Here is a 16,338-nt window from a genome sequence, read left to right as displayed (position 1 = left end):
ATGCAGGTTGACCAGCTCAAGGCTTAACCAATCTAGACAAGCTCAAGCTAGTTGAGGCTGCCGAGTGCAAGGCTTGCTAGATCTAGGCGAGCTTGGGCTTAGTCGAGGCTAGTGGGCTTGCAGCTTGCTTGATCTCAACGAGGTTGAGCTTAGTTGAGGCTTGCGAGTGATTGTTGTGGCTATCATTGGTCAGTCGTGGCTGAGGAAGGGGGAAGAAGAAAAGGAAAGGAAAGGAAAAAGAAAGAAAAAACAAAAAAAATTAAAAAAAAAAATTAGAATTTCTTAAAAAGAAAAGAAAACAAAAAAAAATTTAAAAAAATTTAAAATTTAAAACTAAAAATTTGATATTTTATAAATAAAATAAAAAATCATTACAAAAATTGAATTTTTGTTTGGTCTAAAATAAAGCCATGGAACTAAAATCATTTTCCAATGAGATTTAAATATCATAAAACATTTTAGATCATATATCTAGGGAAAATTAATTGTATTCTTGAAATATATTTTCTTGAAATATATTTTCTTTTATCATTGAGTTTTCCACAAAACAAACGAATCCTTAAACTCATTTTGGAGCTTGATTCAAGTATTCATGCTTGTCCATAACATAACTAACAACAAATTTCAATAAATCATCCTCAAATTCCCAAAGTACTTGCCGATTAGAAGATTGACCGAGAACTAATATGTCATGCAAAAAAGACTGCTCTAGCAACTATGATGGCTTTATTTATGTATGACATATTCTTTAAGTTTGATTTTATCGAGATTTTTTGAATTCTTTTCCCGAATTGCATACTCCTTTAGACAGTTCGACGAGATCCGTCATGATCAATATAGGTATGAAAAAACGTCAGGAAGATTTCACCAGCGTGTACACGATAGACAGACAAAGAACACCTACAGCTCGGGGAATTCGGGATGGTAGTTGAAGTGTAATGAAAACAGCAATACAGACATATATACAGCCGGTCCGAGAGCAAAACCTACACATTTCTCGTGTCTTTGCGTGTCACAGAGCCTCATGCTTTCCTCTGGACGCCTCAAGGTCATGTCCTAAGGAACTTACGCACACTCTTAACAAGGACTCCTGATGTGGAGATGCAAGAAATGCTCACTTACATAGGGTTCAGACCCCGTGCATGGTAATTCTTTGATTTGCGCTTCTTGTTTCTCGAGTTTGACTGAGGGGCAGTGGATGGCTTGCCAAAGATGCCGCAAAGTCCACAGCTGGAGACTCTCGGAGAAGGCGGGTCCAGCGGTGGAGACTCGACCTTGACAGTGCAGCAGGGCTGACTGCCGGTGGATCTGCTCTGCTGCACCGCAGCATCAATCGACTTCTTGCTCTGGGATGGCCGTAGCTCTCTGTGGCGGTCGGCTTTCCGGTTGACCTGTTGATGGTTAGGCTTCGTTTGATTCAAGGGGTCTTCTGACAAGAACTTGTCATCCCACACCAGACCCGATGATCCTTGTCTCCTGAATGATTTTGCAGACCTTTGCAAACCAGCCATCTCTTTCTCTCTCTCTCTCTCTCTCTCTCTCTCTCTCTCTCTCCGTGTGTATGTGGTGGGGATCTATGTGGTTCAGAGTATTCTTTAGGGAGAGGATTTGGGGTCAAATTATGGTGGTTTGGATTTTTCTTGCAGTGAAAACATGTAGGTGACAAACCCAAAATGACAAGTGAGGAATATAGGGAAGGCAATAAAGAATGAAAACTACCTTGTAGCAAGAAATCAAAATTTTAGACTTTGTCTTATTAACCAATCCCCGTATTTAATGATGGTCTTTCATCCCAGTTGACAATACATTAATAAAAATATGCTTGAAAAAAAGTTTAGGATTGCGCCATCAAAATCATGCCTTTCCTTTTACGGGTTGGACAAGCTTATTTATTCATTTATGTATTTTTTAGGAGTTTCCGACGGTTTAAGTATCATCACAGATCATTTTTCATTTTATGAAATTAAATAATTATTTAGGAAAGAGGGATTTTTATTCTCCTTTAATATGATTGTTGCTGACGAAATCAACTAATTCTTTTACATTTGATGAGGGTACAAAGTGACAACAACTAAATAGCAAGTATTAAATCATCTAAAGTTTATCGCTTGTATTAGGATACATTGACTTAAGACACAATTTGAATAATCTTTAAGATAGTATATTGATACATAATGACTAGCTAGCTTGTTGGAGATGGAGGTGCTGTCTATAAACAAATTCCGTCATCTGATAGCAAAATTCAAGACATGTGAGCATGATTTATACCTCATATTGTTTCTGATCCAAATCATAGCTCAATAGCTTCTCTCTCATAAATTCATAAAATTGAAAAGTTTAAAACTAAATTAACAAGTCATCATAAAATTTAAGACTAAATTAGCCAATTGTACGATAAATTTAAAACGTTTTACATAATTTCCGCTCGCTATTTTATTAGTTTTGAAGCTGAAAACGAGAACTAACAACTTTGTCAGGTATTGTTGCCAGTCACATCGCTGGCTGAGATCACAATGGAAATATTCTGCATATTATCTACTTCGTAGTTCGCATCCGGACAAAGCATTTGAACGGTTCTCTAGCCTTTTCTCTTTGGAACATGGACTGACTGTTCTGACTTAAGCAAGCACACGAGCAGAATATACCAATGGGAAAATTTGACATTCCTTAGATTTGACCCGATCAATTCGAGCGAGAATTTAGTACTAGTGACGTCTGGAGATAGACAGAGAGAAACCATCAATCTTGCATCGATCTATTAAAGATTTACTAATCTAAAAATAAGGTTTTGTTGTAAAATTTATCCTTTTCACGGAGGGCCTTCAGATGCTCATGAGGATATCTAAGTTGGACGATTCACTGAACAATCCTCACAGTAAAAAAAAAAAAAAAAAAAAATAGCACATGTATACTGGCAAAGTAATATGGCCATCAAAGGAAGTCGAACACCGGTATATACCCCATCAAAACGAGTGAGCTCGATAGATGTTTGTAACCTAGAGGCAAATTCTAAACAGAGACGAGACACTTGATAGCAAATGAGCAATTCCTGATAAGCGCTGCATGCAAGATCTGGTAGATAACCGGGTTGAACTGCTGAATGCTTCACCTAAAGACCATTCTCCCACCTTTTCACCTACCAAAAAAAAAGTAAAGGGGTTCTCTCGTTCATCTTCCAAAGCAACCTCAGAATCACACCAATGCACAGAACATCTAGAACAACCAGTGCACTATCGTCATTTTCTAGTTCCAGTTTATTATGAAAGAAAACCATATAAAAGATAAAAAGAATAGTAGGAATCATGCCTGGCATACAAAGAGACACCTCAAGATGTTCATCTTGTTCCATCAAGTGATTGCAATTTCTTACGTTTTTCTTTTTCAAAATGACAATTATTTCTATGTTACATCTATGAATTGGCATTTCCTTTGTCCTTCAGAAGTTCACTCAGAGGTTTAGGCCCCTGGAAATCTGCCGCCGAGTTTTTATTAAAACACCCACCTGACTGAAGCCGAATCTCTTTAGCTCTCCTCTTATCTTCCTTGATCTGTGCAAGAGTCTTGGGACTGGTAAAAGAAGCAGAGTCCACAGCAGATTGCCGCCACCTTGAAAGTGGTTTTCTTGAAGCTTTCGTTGTATGAGACCAACGTTTAGGCAGCCTTTTCTCCTTAGAGTGTACCCTAAACTTTTTCATTTCTCTGTGCCTGAGCCAACCATGCCTTCTAAAGCCATCGAGAAACTTTTCCTTGTCTTGGAATGATTCGATGGCATTCTTCCCCACTAATGCTAATCTTCCATGCATCCTCCGACCCAGGACAAGCCTTTCCTGTCTATGAACATTCAGATGAAATGAGCCATGCCTTCTTGGTAAACAGGAAAATGAATCAATTGTATTATTTCTCCTAAGGGGCCTACAGAGATCCAAATCATGGCGGTCATCATGTGTGAGTTCCATATGCGGCAACTCTCTTTCTTGTAAGAATATATCTGAGACAGTCTCCCTAAACCGAACAGATAAACTTCGAACATCATTAGAACTATGGTCAAAATGCGAGTCATCGTCAGAATCATAAGTCTCATATTCACATTCTGCATCAGAGTACATGGGCTCATGCTCAGCCAAAATATCCGAATCATATTCATAGACATGGCTATCGAAATGCCTATACTGTGGATCAAGTTCCCAGAAACCCTTTTGATTACCCTGGATGGCCAAGCTTTTGGATTCACCATTCTCCGGGACATTCGATTCCCAGTATTCCTCTCTCACAGAATGGTCTTCCACTTGTCCCTCTGAACCATGAGCGGGGTACCTATGCAACCTGCTTTGAGAAAGACCTACTGCAGTAAGCGTATATTCAGACCCAGTCTCAGCATCTTCTTTACAATCAGATATGGAAACCTGAGGAGAGTGATTCAGCTGTACATCATCTTGAATCAATAAAGTTTTTACATCTTCCTTGTATAGACAACTCAAATTGCCTCCTGCTGGGGAAGTTCCTGACAAGTTGTGACATTCCACTAGTGGTGGTGCTGGTGCAGAATCATCATCTCCACCAGTAATCTTCCATTCTGACAGTGTCACTTTTGTCATTTTTGATTCTTTATACGAAAATAAATTGGCATCATGTTCATCCCCAGTGGATGCCTTCATCTCCAAGGATGGAGCATTGTTTACTTTCAATGTTTGTTTTGAACAAATTGCTTCACGTCTACCACAGTCAGATCCATGAGAATAGGTACAACTGTCACCTTTGTTGCAGAACCCATTATAATAAAAGTAACAAGGAGGGCTGATCTTATTTGCAGGCGCCACATGTAAATCAGATGACACTTCAGCATGTGTATCCAGTGGCTGCAAAAGCATCAACAACCAACAAGATAAGTTACAGTACTAAGTCAAGTACTAAAAGCAGGTTAACAAAACTTCCTTTAAGTCACCATCATAAACATAATACAAGTATACCATGGAACTGCAAGGAAAAAGGAAAGAAAACCATTCATATGTTTAAGATATCATAAAATTGGGGGAGTTAATATATGCTGCTGTAGCAATACGAACATATCTCATCCAACCCATCATTTATTATGGATTTCTAATTCTCAAATATTGCAGAAGCAGCAGCCAAAAATACAACATTAGGTACAATACTACTTCCCAATGTTCAATTGAGCCAATACCTAAAGAACTCGTTTGCTTTCTTCCACAAGTACATAAGAATTTGGGAAACATATGATTTGCTACCTCAATTTGAATTCTGTAGTTATCAGGGACCATTTCCTCTGTTACGGTTTTATAACCAAATTTAACGATTTGGATTTGGCCTGACCATTTACCTGAGTTTAATAAGCCCACATAGGGAATGGTTGATGGATTCAAACATGTAAATGTGTTAACCAAGTCTAACTCTCTGTTGTTACCTAGAGAAGATAAAATGACGGAAAAGATAGCATGACTACCCAGGAGTTCCGAAAAGCATCTATTCACCTGTGATCGCCCACTTTCGAAGAGATGTCTATGCAACATCTAGACCATTTCAAACTCTCTGTAATGAATCATAGCATCAATCAGAAGGCGGACCTCAGAATGTATTTCTCGCAAATACCTCCCTTCCCTTCCACAATAGTATAGCAGATGACAAAACGATATCACAAATTTCAAAGAGCTAAACTCAACATACAAAATTGCGCAGAAAAGTATTGCTAACTAGATTTGCCAAGAATGTCCAGCATGATAACTTAGAAAGGGACGACGTACAATTGTTCCTTATAAGAAACAAACTGAAAGAAAACGAGCTTACAGGATGTCTGAAGCAACAAGTAGGGTTAAGACAGTTTCCAGCTAACCAATACCAGCAATCCCTCGGGTTCAGCCTCGCGATCTCATTATGTCGGTACTCACAATCAAGCCCCTGGAAAATGGAAGGCAACATTATGTTACTACTGGAACGACTTACAGAAAACAGAGCCATCTCCTCAGTCGACAAACATGAAGAAGCGAACAACCACACCACTCGAAACCAGAGTCTCCGATCTTCGAAAGACTATGGCGAGGTATGCCCAATCCTCCAGGCGCTCATCACAGTAACAACTGAAAAACGCCCCCTTCGAAAGGAGCTCACAACGAACGCGCGCAACGACAACATCGGCTCACGGAGAAGAACAGCGAATCATCAAAGCACTACACAAGTCGCTATGGCGTCATCCACTCCAACTCGAACATCAACCACTGAATTCATGTAAAGGAAGCCCTAGAGGCGAGCACACTAACAGCACCGGCTCTCGCCGGAACGGCAACGCAATCCAAAGCCAAGGAAAGACGGGAGGCAAAAGCCGCGCGCCGATCGGGCGAAGGACCGCGAGCGCGGGCGCGCAATGCGATCGGCGAGAAATCAACGGCGGCGGACGATCGACTGACCTTCTTGCAGGTGAGAGGCGAGGCCAGGAAGAAGACGCAATCGGTGTTCCGCTTCCGCGCCTCGTCGCTCATTCTGGAAAGAAGGAAGGAAAAGAAGACGGGGATCGGCCGGCGACTGCACCGGCGGACGTCTGCAGAGCCTCGATGGAGGTCGCCGCAGCAGCACAGCGGCAGTGCGGTCTTACCTTGTGATCAGAGAGCTTCCATGGAGGAAATGGATGGTGACGACGATGACCCGAGGACAAACACAGAGAGAGAGAGAGAGAGAGAGAGCAGCGACGGTTCGGTCGCGCTGACCATCGAACGAAATGCATGGACGTTTTGGCTTTTCTCGGTTCATTTATTTATTTTTATTTTTTTTTGGTGGCCATGGGGCATTTTTGTACTTTCCGGTTTTTTTTTTCCTTCATTTTTCAATTTATTTAAAAAGGTGTAAATAAAAGTTATTATTTTCTCGATCTACGATTACCGTTTTAAACAGAACTCGTATGCATGGTTTATAAAAAAAAAAAGGATAATTATAAAAATGATCATTAAATTTTGATACAATAAACAATGTGATCTTTAAAATTTTAATTTGTTTAATATAATTTCTAGACTTTTAATACGTGTCTTTTCATTAATTCAAATTTAGAGGGAATATTGAATATTTTCATATAGTTCAAAGACTAAATTAAATATGTATAAAAAGTTTAAAGATCACATCAAACACATTTAAAGTTCAGAGATCGCATTACATATTTAACTAAATTTCAGGGATCACGTTACTCATTTACCAAAGTTTAAAGCCATCTTGTCATTTTTTCCCACAAAAAATTAACTAAATCTTTGAAGTCGATAGATGTCAATCTAGATGAGTGTAAACTTCAATGCCAAGTATGATCCGGTTATCGATAAATTACTGATGATGAAAAGACTTGTCAATGACTGTGATGATTATTGATGATCGTGGTATAAAGCCGTCGACATACGATGGCAATTGATCAACGCGTATCACTCAAAAATTTTAACCAAGTGTTGGACATGGGAAATGAAGAAATAAAATAGAGCACAGATGCGATCGATGGTTATGTTTGTCGGCACTTGAGACGTCGTAACCGCCTGTGGATGATGTCAATGCGATCATGGGGCCTAATATTATGGACACCCGGTTGTAATTGTCAATTAGAATAGTAATTGCTTACAAGAAAATTGTACTTTGTAGAAAATTAAGATTTAGGGCGTATATGATAATCACTCATTTTTTTTTTTGGTTCCAAGAATGGATTTGAAACAAAAGTTTGTTTAGTAACATAATTTTATTTTTCTATTTCTAGAATTAAATTTTAGTTTTAAAATAGGTTTGAAATAAAAAGAAAAAGTAAAAATTTTTAAATTTTTTATTTATACAATAAAATTGAAAAAAAAAATTTCATCTCTTGTCCTTACTATTTGTCAACAAGAAAAATAAAAAAATATGTAAACCTATTGCTTTAATATGAATTCAATCATAAAATTTTTATATTGATATCAATTCAGATTCATCTAACCAATTTTGGCCTATTAGTGGCCGGATGCTAACGTGTTAATTTTTTGAATTTTTTAATATTTTTCTTTTTTTTTCTTTTTCTTTTCTCTCTTCATTCTCCTTGGATTGTCCTCACAATGGCTAGCGAGGGCCGTGGGCGAGGCTAGGCGAGGGCCGCGACTCTCATTGGCGGTCGATGAGGGCTTTGTGGCCCTCACCCAGTGGGCGATTAGCCTTGCCAGAGGCTCGTTGGTCACCACAAGGACAGTCCAAGGAGGAAGAAGAGAGAAAAGAAAATGAAAAAAAAAAGAAAAAAAAAAGAAAAGAAAAAGTTAAAAAATATAAAAATTATTTTAAAATTGCTAAATTAGTGTTCGGCCATAGGCCTGGTGTCCACGTTAGCACTAGTAGGCTAAATTTTATCAAATGGACTAAATTGGTATAAATGTGAAAATATTTATGACTAAATTAGTATATTTAAAAGGTTTATGATTGAATTTAGGATTTCTTTGGTACTTTTCCTCCTAATCGGGCTGCCTACCCATTGTCTGTTGCCGTTGGCTACCCTCTGCCTCCTTTGCCGCGGTCCACCTCCCACCATCATTCTCGATTGTCCTCCATCACTGCTCGTTAGGTACTTGGGAAACAGGGATTTTGTTTTATTATTAGACGAATTTCTTTTTGTATCATTATCAAATACATAATTTTGCTCGGAAGCTCGTCGAGGGAATAGAAATCAAATAATCTATTTCTAGCCAAATATTGTATCTAGAAATTGGATGATTATCATTCGCCCCTAAATAAAAGTTGGTGTGTGAATTATATATATATGTCAATATACAAAAGCTCTCATTTTCTCAGATTTAGTTTATCAAGATAAGTTCGCCTCATCCCTCAACGGACAAGGAAGGGGTTCAAAACTTCTCGCCCCTATTGCGCAACTCACCTGCGGCCCGTGGGAGGTGGGTTCGTGAGTCAAGCCCATTGTGCGACTACGCCCCGTGGCTCATGAAAGTGAGTCCCGCGGTGTCACCAAAAAATAAATTAATATATATGTATATACATATGTAATACATATGTCAGCTCTCAATACTTGCATTTCTTCAGTTAAATTAGTTGTTCTTGACCCTCCTAACACAATTTAAATCCTGCCTGCATCGCCACTAAACCCGATTCGCAAAAAGCCCAAAGAATCAACCTCTAGTAAAAAGGTATTTCCTAATTTCTAGCGAAATACTTATATTTGTATATACCACTAAGAAGTAAATATCGGAAAATTCGAGTTTTATACCCTAAATGAAACAACGTAAATTTTTTAAGGATATCATAGAAATTCAATTTGATTACTTCCAGCCAAAATTGATGCATGGGAGAGATCGTGATTCTGGTATTCAGATAAAGAATCCGAGCTCAAATTCATTAAGGCTCGCTCATGTTTAAAAAAAAAATTTTGTTATTCATTTATTTATAAAAAAAAATGATTAATCTTGGATGATGCAAGCTCGCTCGTACACATATGCATGTACACATATCTAAGTAGGGAGTGGAAAGGACAAAGGCCTACGAACACCATGTTTTCGGGCCACATACAACCTGAACACTGCGGAGAGGTGGGAAGACCGAACGAAAAACGACTATTATCCTTTGATTTTCATCATAAAGATAAAGGAATTAATCTCCAAAACCTTGAATGTATTTGAGAAATTCGTGAAACGTCGATGAAAACTAGTCACCTTTATGCTCCTTAACCTTCGTTCTAGTCCGATATTAGTTTGAGCAGCAAGAACGAGTACGAACTCTACATATATAAGACACGAGCAACTAAGGACAAAAATACGGAGACCATTTCGCACAAGAGACATGATTATCTAGACACGGTTCGATATTACAACCACTCAGATCAAAGTAGAGGCATGCTAAACTCCTCATAAAAGATGAAGAGTATTGTACCGCGGTCTAGAGATTTTCCAATCAAGGACCAAGGATGATCTAAGAAGACTAGACGAGCCTCAAAATTTTAAACCTCAAAATATTCCTAGGGGTAATATGACGAATTTATATTATTCTAGAGTACTATTATGATTAATTAGTAGATGGAGAGATATAATCTTTAGAGGTGTGCTCCCAACATCACACAAGCAATATAAATCCAGTTTCTCTCTTTAAGATTTCTATGTATGTGGTGAGAAAGGTTGATTTAGGAAGAAATTTCTAATGCCGCATGGGCTATTCTGTGGCCAAGAAACTATTGGTCTGTGACTCATGTATCTTCCATAATATGATATGACAGATTCTACTACCTAAGCGCCAAGCAGTATATACCAAACGCTTCTGTCCTTATTTCAGCATGCATCATATCAGGATAACATCTGCACCCAAAAACTGCAGTTGACTAAAATTTTTGCCAATATCTTTCAATGGATTGAAATGTAGTGTGTACCTCTGTCAGAAAAATTTACACTCCAGAAGCACAGTCAAAGTGTGTGCTTCATTTTATTTCATCCGTTGCTGTGAATGTGCACTTTTGTGAAGGGTACCCTGCTTCCTAAAATCAGCAGAAGCTGTCACCATGAGGCATTTAGTATTTCCCATGCGATGATATCCAATCTCATGTTCAGTCTGTACTAGGGTGAATTATTAATTGCACATGATCTTCTTGCGCATAAAGCATGATTGAGATACAAAATTGTGATGAACTCTAAAACTTGTACACCATCTGCTCAGTATAACCAAGTTCCTTCAGTATCCCAGTGAGCTGAAAACAGAAAACATTAACAGAAAAATTATGAATGGAAGTAAATAAAAATCCTATACCATGATAAAATGGGAGATAGTGCTGTTACCTCGCCTTGTGAACGGTCTTTAGCCTTATCACCAGAAATATGTTTCATCATTCCAGGAGGACCACAGACCTGATAAAGCACAGTCAAATCAGTAAAAAACTAAACTCTCTCTACCCATCTTATCAGCAGAACAATAACAAAATCAGGACAAGTTCAGGCTAAACTATTTATCTACCAAGTGTACAGATAAGCCATTTTTCAGCCAGAGGTCAATGCATAGAGAAATTTACTCATGGCAACCCTAGGTGAACAAAACATGTAAAGGATCGGTAAATAACCACCACACTGAGATAAGAAGCAATAGCAAAAGGTCCTGCCTAAGTACTTGATTAAAGACAGATTTTCCCATGATCAGAGTGTCCAAGACCAGAAAAGCATTATGTAACCAATCTAGTCCATTTCTAAGCTCACATGCACGACACTCCAATCAACCCATGCAGGAAAAAATGGAGAGAATACTTTGGTCGCACGAGTATGAGAGTGGTTTTAGCAAACTCATGTCACCGTATTATCTTGTTTCAATTCCATTCACCCTTGATCTTAACAGCTGTCATAGTGCAAAGTCAAAGACAAAGTGTATCCAGCTGATTGCCTAATGCTATTAAATGGAAATTTCACAAACAGCAAGTCCTAATAAAAACAACCAAGTAAATTTCAAATTTCGCACATTCAAACACTTGGCTAATAGGTCATTAGCAATTCAAACACTGGCTTGGTAATCCAAATATCATCATATTTGTTTGTGGGTGCATGCGAGTGCCGTGTTGATGGTAAACTTAACACTTACAAGTATAAGAGCATCCTCACTTGGAGCCGGCAAGCCCTTGATGGCCATATCTTTTGATATGTAGCCTTTACCTCCTTTCCAATTCTTTGTAGGATTATCCACCGTATAGTATATCTAAAATTAGTCACAAGAGGAAACAGACAATTTCTGAGTGGTTAAAATGAAGTTGCTGATAAAGTAGCAATGACAGCATCACACTAAAATAAATTGAGATCCAACACCTTTAGATTTGGGTGACTGGCTGCAAGTATGTCAAGTTTCTGTTTCAGCAATATGTCATCTGGAGAGACATTAGCATATAGCAGAGACACCTATTGCAATCAAAAGGCTGGATAAGTTGGAATTGCACATATTCCACTGAGGATAATATATAAAAGCAATAAAATGAAACTGTCCAATATGCCAGAGTGCACACATCTCATTCATACGACACTACAAATGGAGAACATGTAACCTAAGCCATCCAAATGTCCCACATATACAGTACAAGGAAAAACATTTATAGGGTATGCAGGTATATGGAGCATTTTTAGGTGAATAGCAAAAGTATTTTGAGGGGTAAAGAACTCATTTCTTTTCGAGGAATAAAATTATCTCATATGTATATTGCAAAAGCTTCCAAGAGTAAGTTTTACATGAAGCACCAATGGAAGGATTTGGAACGATTATACAAATCACTTCCCACATAGTGACACACAAACAGCAATATCCTTGCTGCTTGGCCATCTCATATATTAAGAAAATGCTTGAATTATGTAATTATTAGCAGCAGCAAGAAAATAATCAGATATCGAACACAATAAGAACAGATGCACACAACCAAAAAGAAGACAATCCTCACCTGAGTATTGTCGTCAGGGTTCTTCAATATGGCATCAATCACCTGAAGCATCGGTGTTATGCCAGTGCCTCCTGCAATCTAATAAGTAAAAAGCATCAGACAATGATCTTTTACTGGCCCAAAAACTAAATAAATAACAATCCTTCAGATGCATTAATTGCACAATGCCACTCCATGCAAGTCAATTCTAAGCTACGAAATGCACATGGGTATATTCATATTCATGATCTTAACTACGGGACAAAAGGGGCACCTAACCTAACCATATCTTACCATTCCAATATTTTTCTTCATGTTGGGGGTATATTTGAACTTTTCAATGGGCCTGCAGCAAACAGAATCTAGTGATGAATATGTTATCAAATTATCGTCACAAACTTTTAAAGCAGTCTTTACCCTTTAACTTCAACTACATCACCAGGCTTTAGTATAGCAAAATGCTGGCTCATTTTACCTTCTGGATACACCTGAAATGGTTTATCGCACACATTATACAAGTCTATAGGCGAAATAGAACCAAGGAAGCAAGGATAGATAACAAGGTCAAGAGACAAAAAGCTAACATTACCTTAATCAGTAAGTCAAAGTACCCCTTAGCATCAGGATCTGATATAGGTGTATACCTATGCATAAGCAAATTCAAATATACATACAAAGTCAATATGGGAATAACTAGGAAGTGACAAGGGCACAGGATTATGAAGCCACTATGGGAAAAAATTTACAGTTCTTGCTTGTTGCTATCAATCATTAAAAAAGGGTTTCTTAGCAAGGTTTGCTTAGCAAGAAGAAACAGAAGCCATCCATTCTAGGGCAAAAGGAGTAAATGACTAGCTGCAAACTTGACCATGCATCTCAGCCAATTGAATCATATGAATGAACATATTTTATTGAACATGAATGGAAAAAATAGCATAGGACAAAGATCTAATTCTACCAGAAGATGCATCTAAAGTTCAGTTTTGATCCCAAACCACCTTCAATTTTGAAATGAGCAGCATCTTGAGTTGATGTATATTCATACACATCAATCTTTTTATGTCTATAAAGTCTATTCGAGAAACTAATGGACCAAAAACTCCAAAAACCAAGGAGTTTATCATAGGCTGTAATGATAGTTTTCAGAGGGTCCCCTCTCATATGATTAAATAGACCCACAGGATCTCCAACAAAATATTTTCAAAGTATAGACATACCAGCATAAATTACAAGATTAGTCAAAGCTGACAGTTCCGAGAAGATTGTGTATGGATAAATACATTCCTCTCTTCTACGAAAAATAGGTTGCTCATGGACAAAAGAAAATAAAACCAAAAATAATTGTTAGCTTATTCTACACATGTGTTTACAAATTTGTAACGAAACCAGCTGAGAGAGTATTACTATTATACTATGAAGTCAACTTTAATATGAGCAAAAAGATATTCAAGAATATGTATAATTTTGAGCACTTTAATTCAAGCATAAAATCAATCAAAATTAGTGATAGGAAGGACATTGTACAGCTCATTCTTTGTAGGATGGAATTGGCCATCAAGAACGTGGCTTGATTGAAAGCATCATCCACGCACAATCTTTAGCAAGGAGATATATGCCATTCATATGCAAATGGTAAAAGAGGGATTGATGTAAAGAACAATGCTTAGGACTTTTTAATCCAAGAAGAATACTCACGGGCGAACAACATATTTTGTCTTCCCTTCAGCATCTTGTCCAGTTGGAGCTCTGCAATCATGAAAACACCATCAAGATGATGAATGAGAAGTACGGTGTGGAGGGAGTTATCTTTCTACTTTGAAGTGCAACCTCCTAAAAAAAGTTCATAGTTCATGCATACAAGATCTACTCTTATGGGCATCAGAAGTACCTTGTCAAGATGCACGAAGCAACGTGTAAACCTAACTGGACATTCGGATCAAATGAAAACCTGCATCATGGAAACAATCTGTATTAGCTATCTCCAGTAAATTTTGGAAACATTGCAGAGAGATATCACGGGCCAATTATAGTGGTCCATGGGAGCATCTAACAAAACAATAAGCATACTTGTGTATTATGTCAATATGCTAAATACATATATTCTCTTAAGCAAAGTCATGCAATTACCAAATTATATAGAAAAAATTGTCATGCAAGAAGACCGGTTCTTGTGGGATTACAAAATCCTGTTTCTTCAACTAATGATAGACAGAGAGAGAAACTCAAGCGCAAGAACCTGAATAGCTGAGTGTTGTGGCTAACCCTCGCTGTGTCTTGCAATTTAAATTCAATCCATTTATCTGGATTTAGAGCTGAAATACATTGGAAAAAGGTCCCAGTAAGTGCAAAATGATTAGAGAAAGTCAACTTCTTGAATGTCTGAAACTTCAACACCACCAAAATAAATAAGGAAAATCAAATGAACGAGACCGACTTAACCAAGATAGTATAATTTAGCATTTTTAGCCATAGTTCAGCCAGAAAGTCAGGTCAGAAATCATACATGTGAACAATACTAAATGGTTTTTTAGAAAGGTCAGGTAGACTCACCAATTTTTGAGCCGGTGTCTTCACCCACTTGGTCAAGATGAGCCTGTCATGGAGAGAAACATTAGATACCAAGCAAACAGTGAAAAGAAGTACATAAATGACCACGATGAGAACTGAGTGGTCAAGACCTGAAGGAAAAGTTCAATCATTTTACACCCAACGATTCGTACCATCAATCCAATGTAGCATGCCTAAGCCCCAGTACTAATCTTAGATGCAGCATCTCCGATGAAATGGTGAATGCTAGTGATTGGGATAAGATACCAGAAGCCAAAGGATACATGACCCCTACACTAGCTACAGCAGGGAAGAGAATTAAGCCGAATTGGCAAAATAACCTTGCATCCATAAAAACCTGAATCGACTCAACATCCGCCACATCATATCTCACATCCTGGAGAGGTCCCAATTACCACCATTTGCTCAATCGTCAGCAACCAAACCAACCCATCGCAACCGAATTCAAAGCCAAAACACCGATGCAGCTACTACACATCATATCGGCGACATCTCAAATGCTTCTCTTAATCCCTCAGACTAACGATTGATGCGACTTTCAACATCACGAACTCACAAGCACGCGCATTATGCCAGCGACTAATTCACATGAAAAGAAACCCCCAGATATTCGGCAGGGAAGAGGAATCAAGTAATCAAGTACCACGTTCGGAGACGATGCGAAGTAGAAGCAGGACAAGCCCCCGGAGACGGCGGCGATCGCCCCGACGGGAATGCGGAAGCCGCCGGAGTTCGAGTTCGAGCGGCGCCGGTACGATTCGGCGACGGCGATCGGCGCGGTCCGAGCGAGTTTCTTGAGAAAAGTCGACGCCATTTTTCCCTTCTTCGAGCTCGGAGGAAGGGGAAAAAATGCGAAGTTGCTGAGCCGAACTGGAGTTGCCGGAGTCAGGGTTTTGGAGTTTTCCGGACGGGTCGAACTTCACCCCCGTCCCGCCACGTGGAGGTGACTCATTGGGTGCTTGCTTTGTGGGCCCAATAGTATGGGACGAAATTGAAATCCAGAGGTTCTAGTTTAGGCTGGATCCAATTGGAGTTGGCCCGGTCGGCCCAATTGAAGGCCCATAGAAGAGCCCACGTGGGCAAGTCCATAAGAGCCGGTGAACTTAGGCCGCAAAGATTATTTCAAAAAGATCAAATATTTCCTTTTACACCCGATTACATTTTTCGAATCCGTGAGACTCGCTTTACTCCTCGTTAGAAAACCGTAGCGTTTCACTCGAGGAGTAACATAAGCGCACTGCTGGCGTCAATGAGTTTCGACTATCGAGTTAGTAAAGCTGGAATCAAGAATGAGAATCCAATATCCTGAAAGCCTAAGGGCTCCTTTGTGAAGTTCTTCCATGCTGAGGAGCAGCCTCAATGAGATTTCCAATTGATTTTACAATATGTAAATA

The 16,338-nt window shown here is 38.7% G+C and overlaps 3 protein-coding genes across 4 annotated transcripts; all 3 read right to left on the bottom strand.

Annotated features, from left to right (window-relative positions):
* Nucleotides 1-1,118: 1,118 nt before the first annotated feature.
* Nucleotides 1,119-1,511, bottom strand: LOC120291680 (uncharacterized protein At1g15400-like). The gene has a single exon (XM_039309364.1). The coding sequence runs from the start codon at nt 1,509-1,511 to the stop codon at nt 1,119-1,121; it is 393 nt and encodes a 130-aa protein (XP_039165298.1).
* A 1,635-nt stretch (nt 1,512-3,146) lies between these two features.
* LOC104436664 (zinc finger CCCH domain-containing protein 34) lies at nt 3,147-6,711 on the bottom strand. 2 transcript variants are annotated; one of them, XM_010049513.3, is made up of 3 exons: nt 6,420-6,711; nt 5,803-5,913; nt 3,147-4,856 (listed from the first exon to the last, which is right to left on the bottom strand). In XM_010049513.3, the coding sequence occupies exons 1-3, from the start codon at nt 6,489-6,491 to the stop codon at nt 3,411-3,413; spliced, it is 1,629 nt and encodes a 542-aa protein (XP_010047815.2). In that variant the 5' UTR covers nt 6,492-6,711; the 3' UTR covers nt 3,147-3,410. The 2 variants fall into 2 exon arrangements, with proteins under 2 accessions (XP_010047815.2, XP_039166479.1); XM_039310545.1 differs by lacking the exons at nt 5,803-5,913; nt 6,420-6,711 and adding an exon at nt 5,490-5,781.
* Nucleotides 6,712-10,314: 3,603 nt separating this feature from the next.
* LOC104436663 (NADH-cytochrome b5 reductase-like protein) lies at nt 10,315-15,821 on the bottom strand. Its single transcript, XM_010049512.3, has 13 exons — nt 15,588-15,821; nt 14,927-14,969; nt 14,613-14,688; nt 14,265-14,324; nt 14,072-14,122; nt 12,966-13,020; nt 12,794-12,864; nt 12,671-12,722; nt 12,398-12,475; nt 11,778-11,867; nt 11,557-11,670; nt 10,770-10,838; nt 10,315-10,681 (listed from the first exon to the last, which is right to left on the bottom strand). Exons 1-13 carry the CDS (start codon nt 15,756-15,758, stop codon nt 10,625-10,627), a joined length of 987 nt encoding a protein of 328 aa, XP_010047814.2. The 5' UTR covers nt 15,759-15,821; the 3' UTR covers nt 10,315-10,624.
* Between the last annotated feature and the right edge of the window lie 517 nt (nt 15,822-16,338).

The sequence above is a fragment of the Eucalyptus grandis genome, chromosome 3 (assembly GCF_016545825.1).
Source record: "Eucalyptus grandis isolate ANBG69807.140 chromosome 3, ASM1654582v1, whole genome shotgun sequence".
NCBI lineage: Eukaryota > Viridiplantae > Streptophyta > Magnoliopsida > Myrtales > Myrtaceae > Eucalyptus > Eucalyptus grandis.
Note: the sequence above shows the minus strand (reverse complement) of the source record. Positions and strands in the feature narration are given on the sequence as shown.

Coding starts and splice junctions, on each gene's coding strand:
- LOC120291680 (XM_039309364.1), bottom strand. CDS start 1,511: ATGGCTGGTTTGCAAAGGTCTGCAAAATCATTCAGGAGACAAGGATCA.
- LOC104436664 (XM_010049513.3), bottom strand. CDS start 6,491: ATGAGCGACGAGGCGCGGAAGCGGAACACCGATTGCGTCTTCTTCCTG. Junction 5,914..6,419: donor CGCCTCTCACCTGCAAGAAG/GTCAGTCGATCG, acceptor TCCATTTTCCAG/GGGCTTGATTGTGAGTACCG. Junction 4,857..5,802: donor CTTGTTGCTTCAGACATCCT/GTAAGCTCGTTT, acceptor ATGCTTTTGCAG/CCACTGGATACACATGCTGA.
- LOC104436663 (XM_010049512.3), bottom strand. CDS start 15,758: ATGGCGTCGACTTTTCTCAAGAAACTCGCTCGGACCGCGCCGATCGCC. Junction 14,970..15,587: donor TCGCATCGTCTCCGAACGTG/GTACTTGATTAC, acceptor TCTCCATGACAG/GCTCATCTTGACCAAGTGGG. Junction 11,868..12,397: donor ACCCTGACGACAATACTCAG/GTGAGGATTGTC, acceptor TGATTGCAATAG/GTGTCTCTGCTATATGCTAA.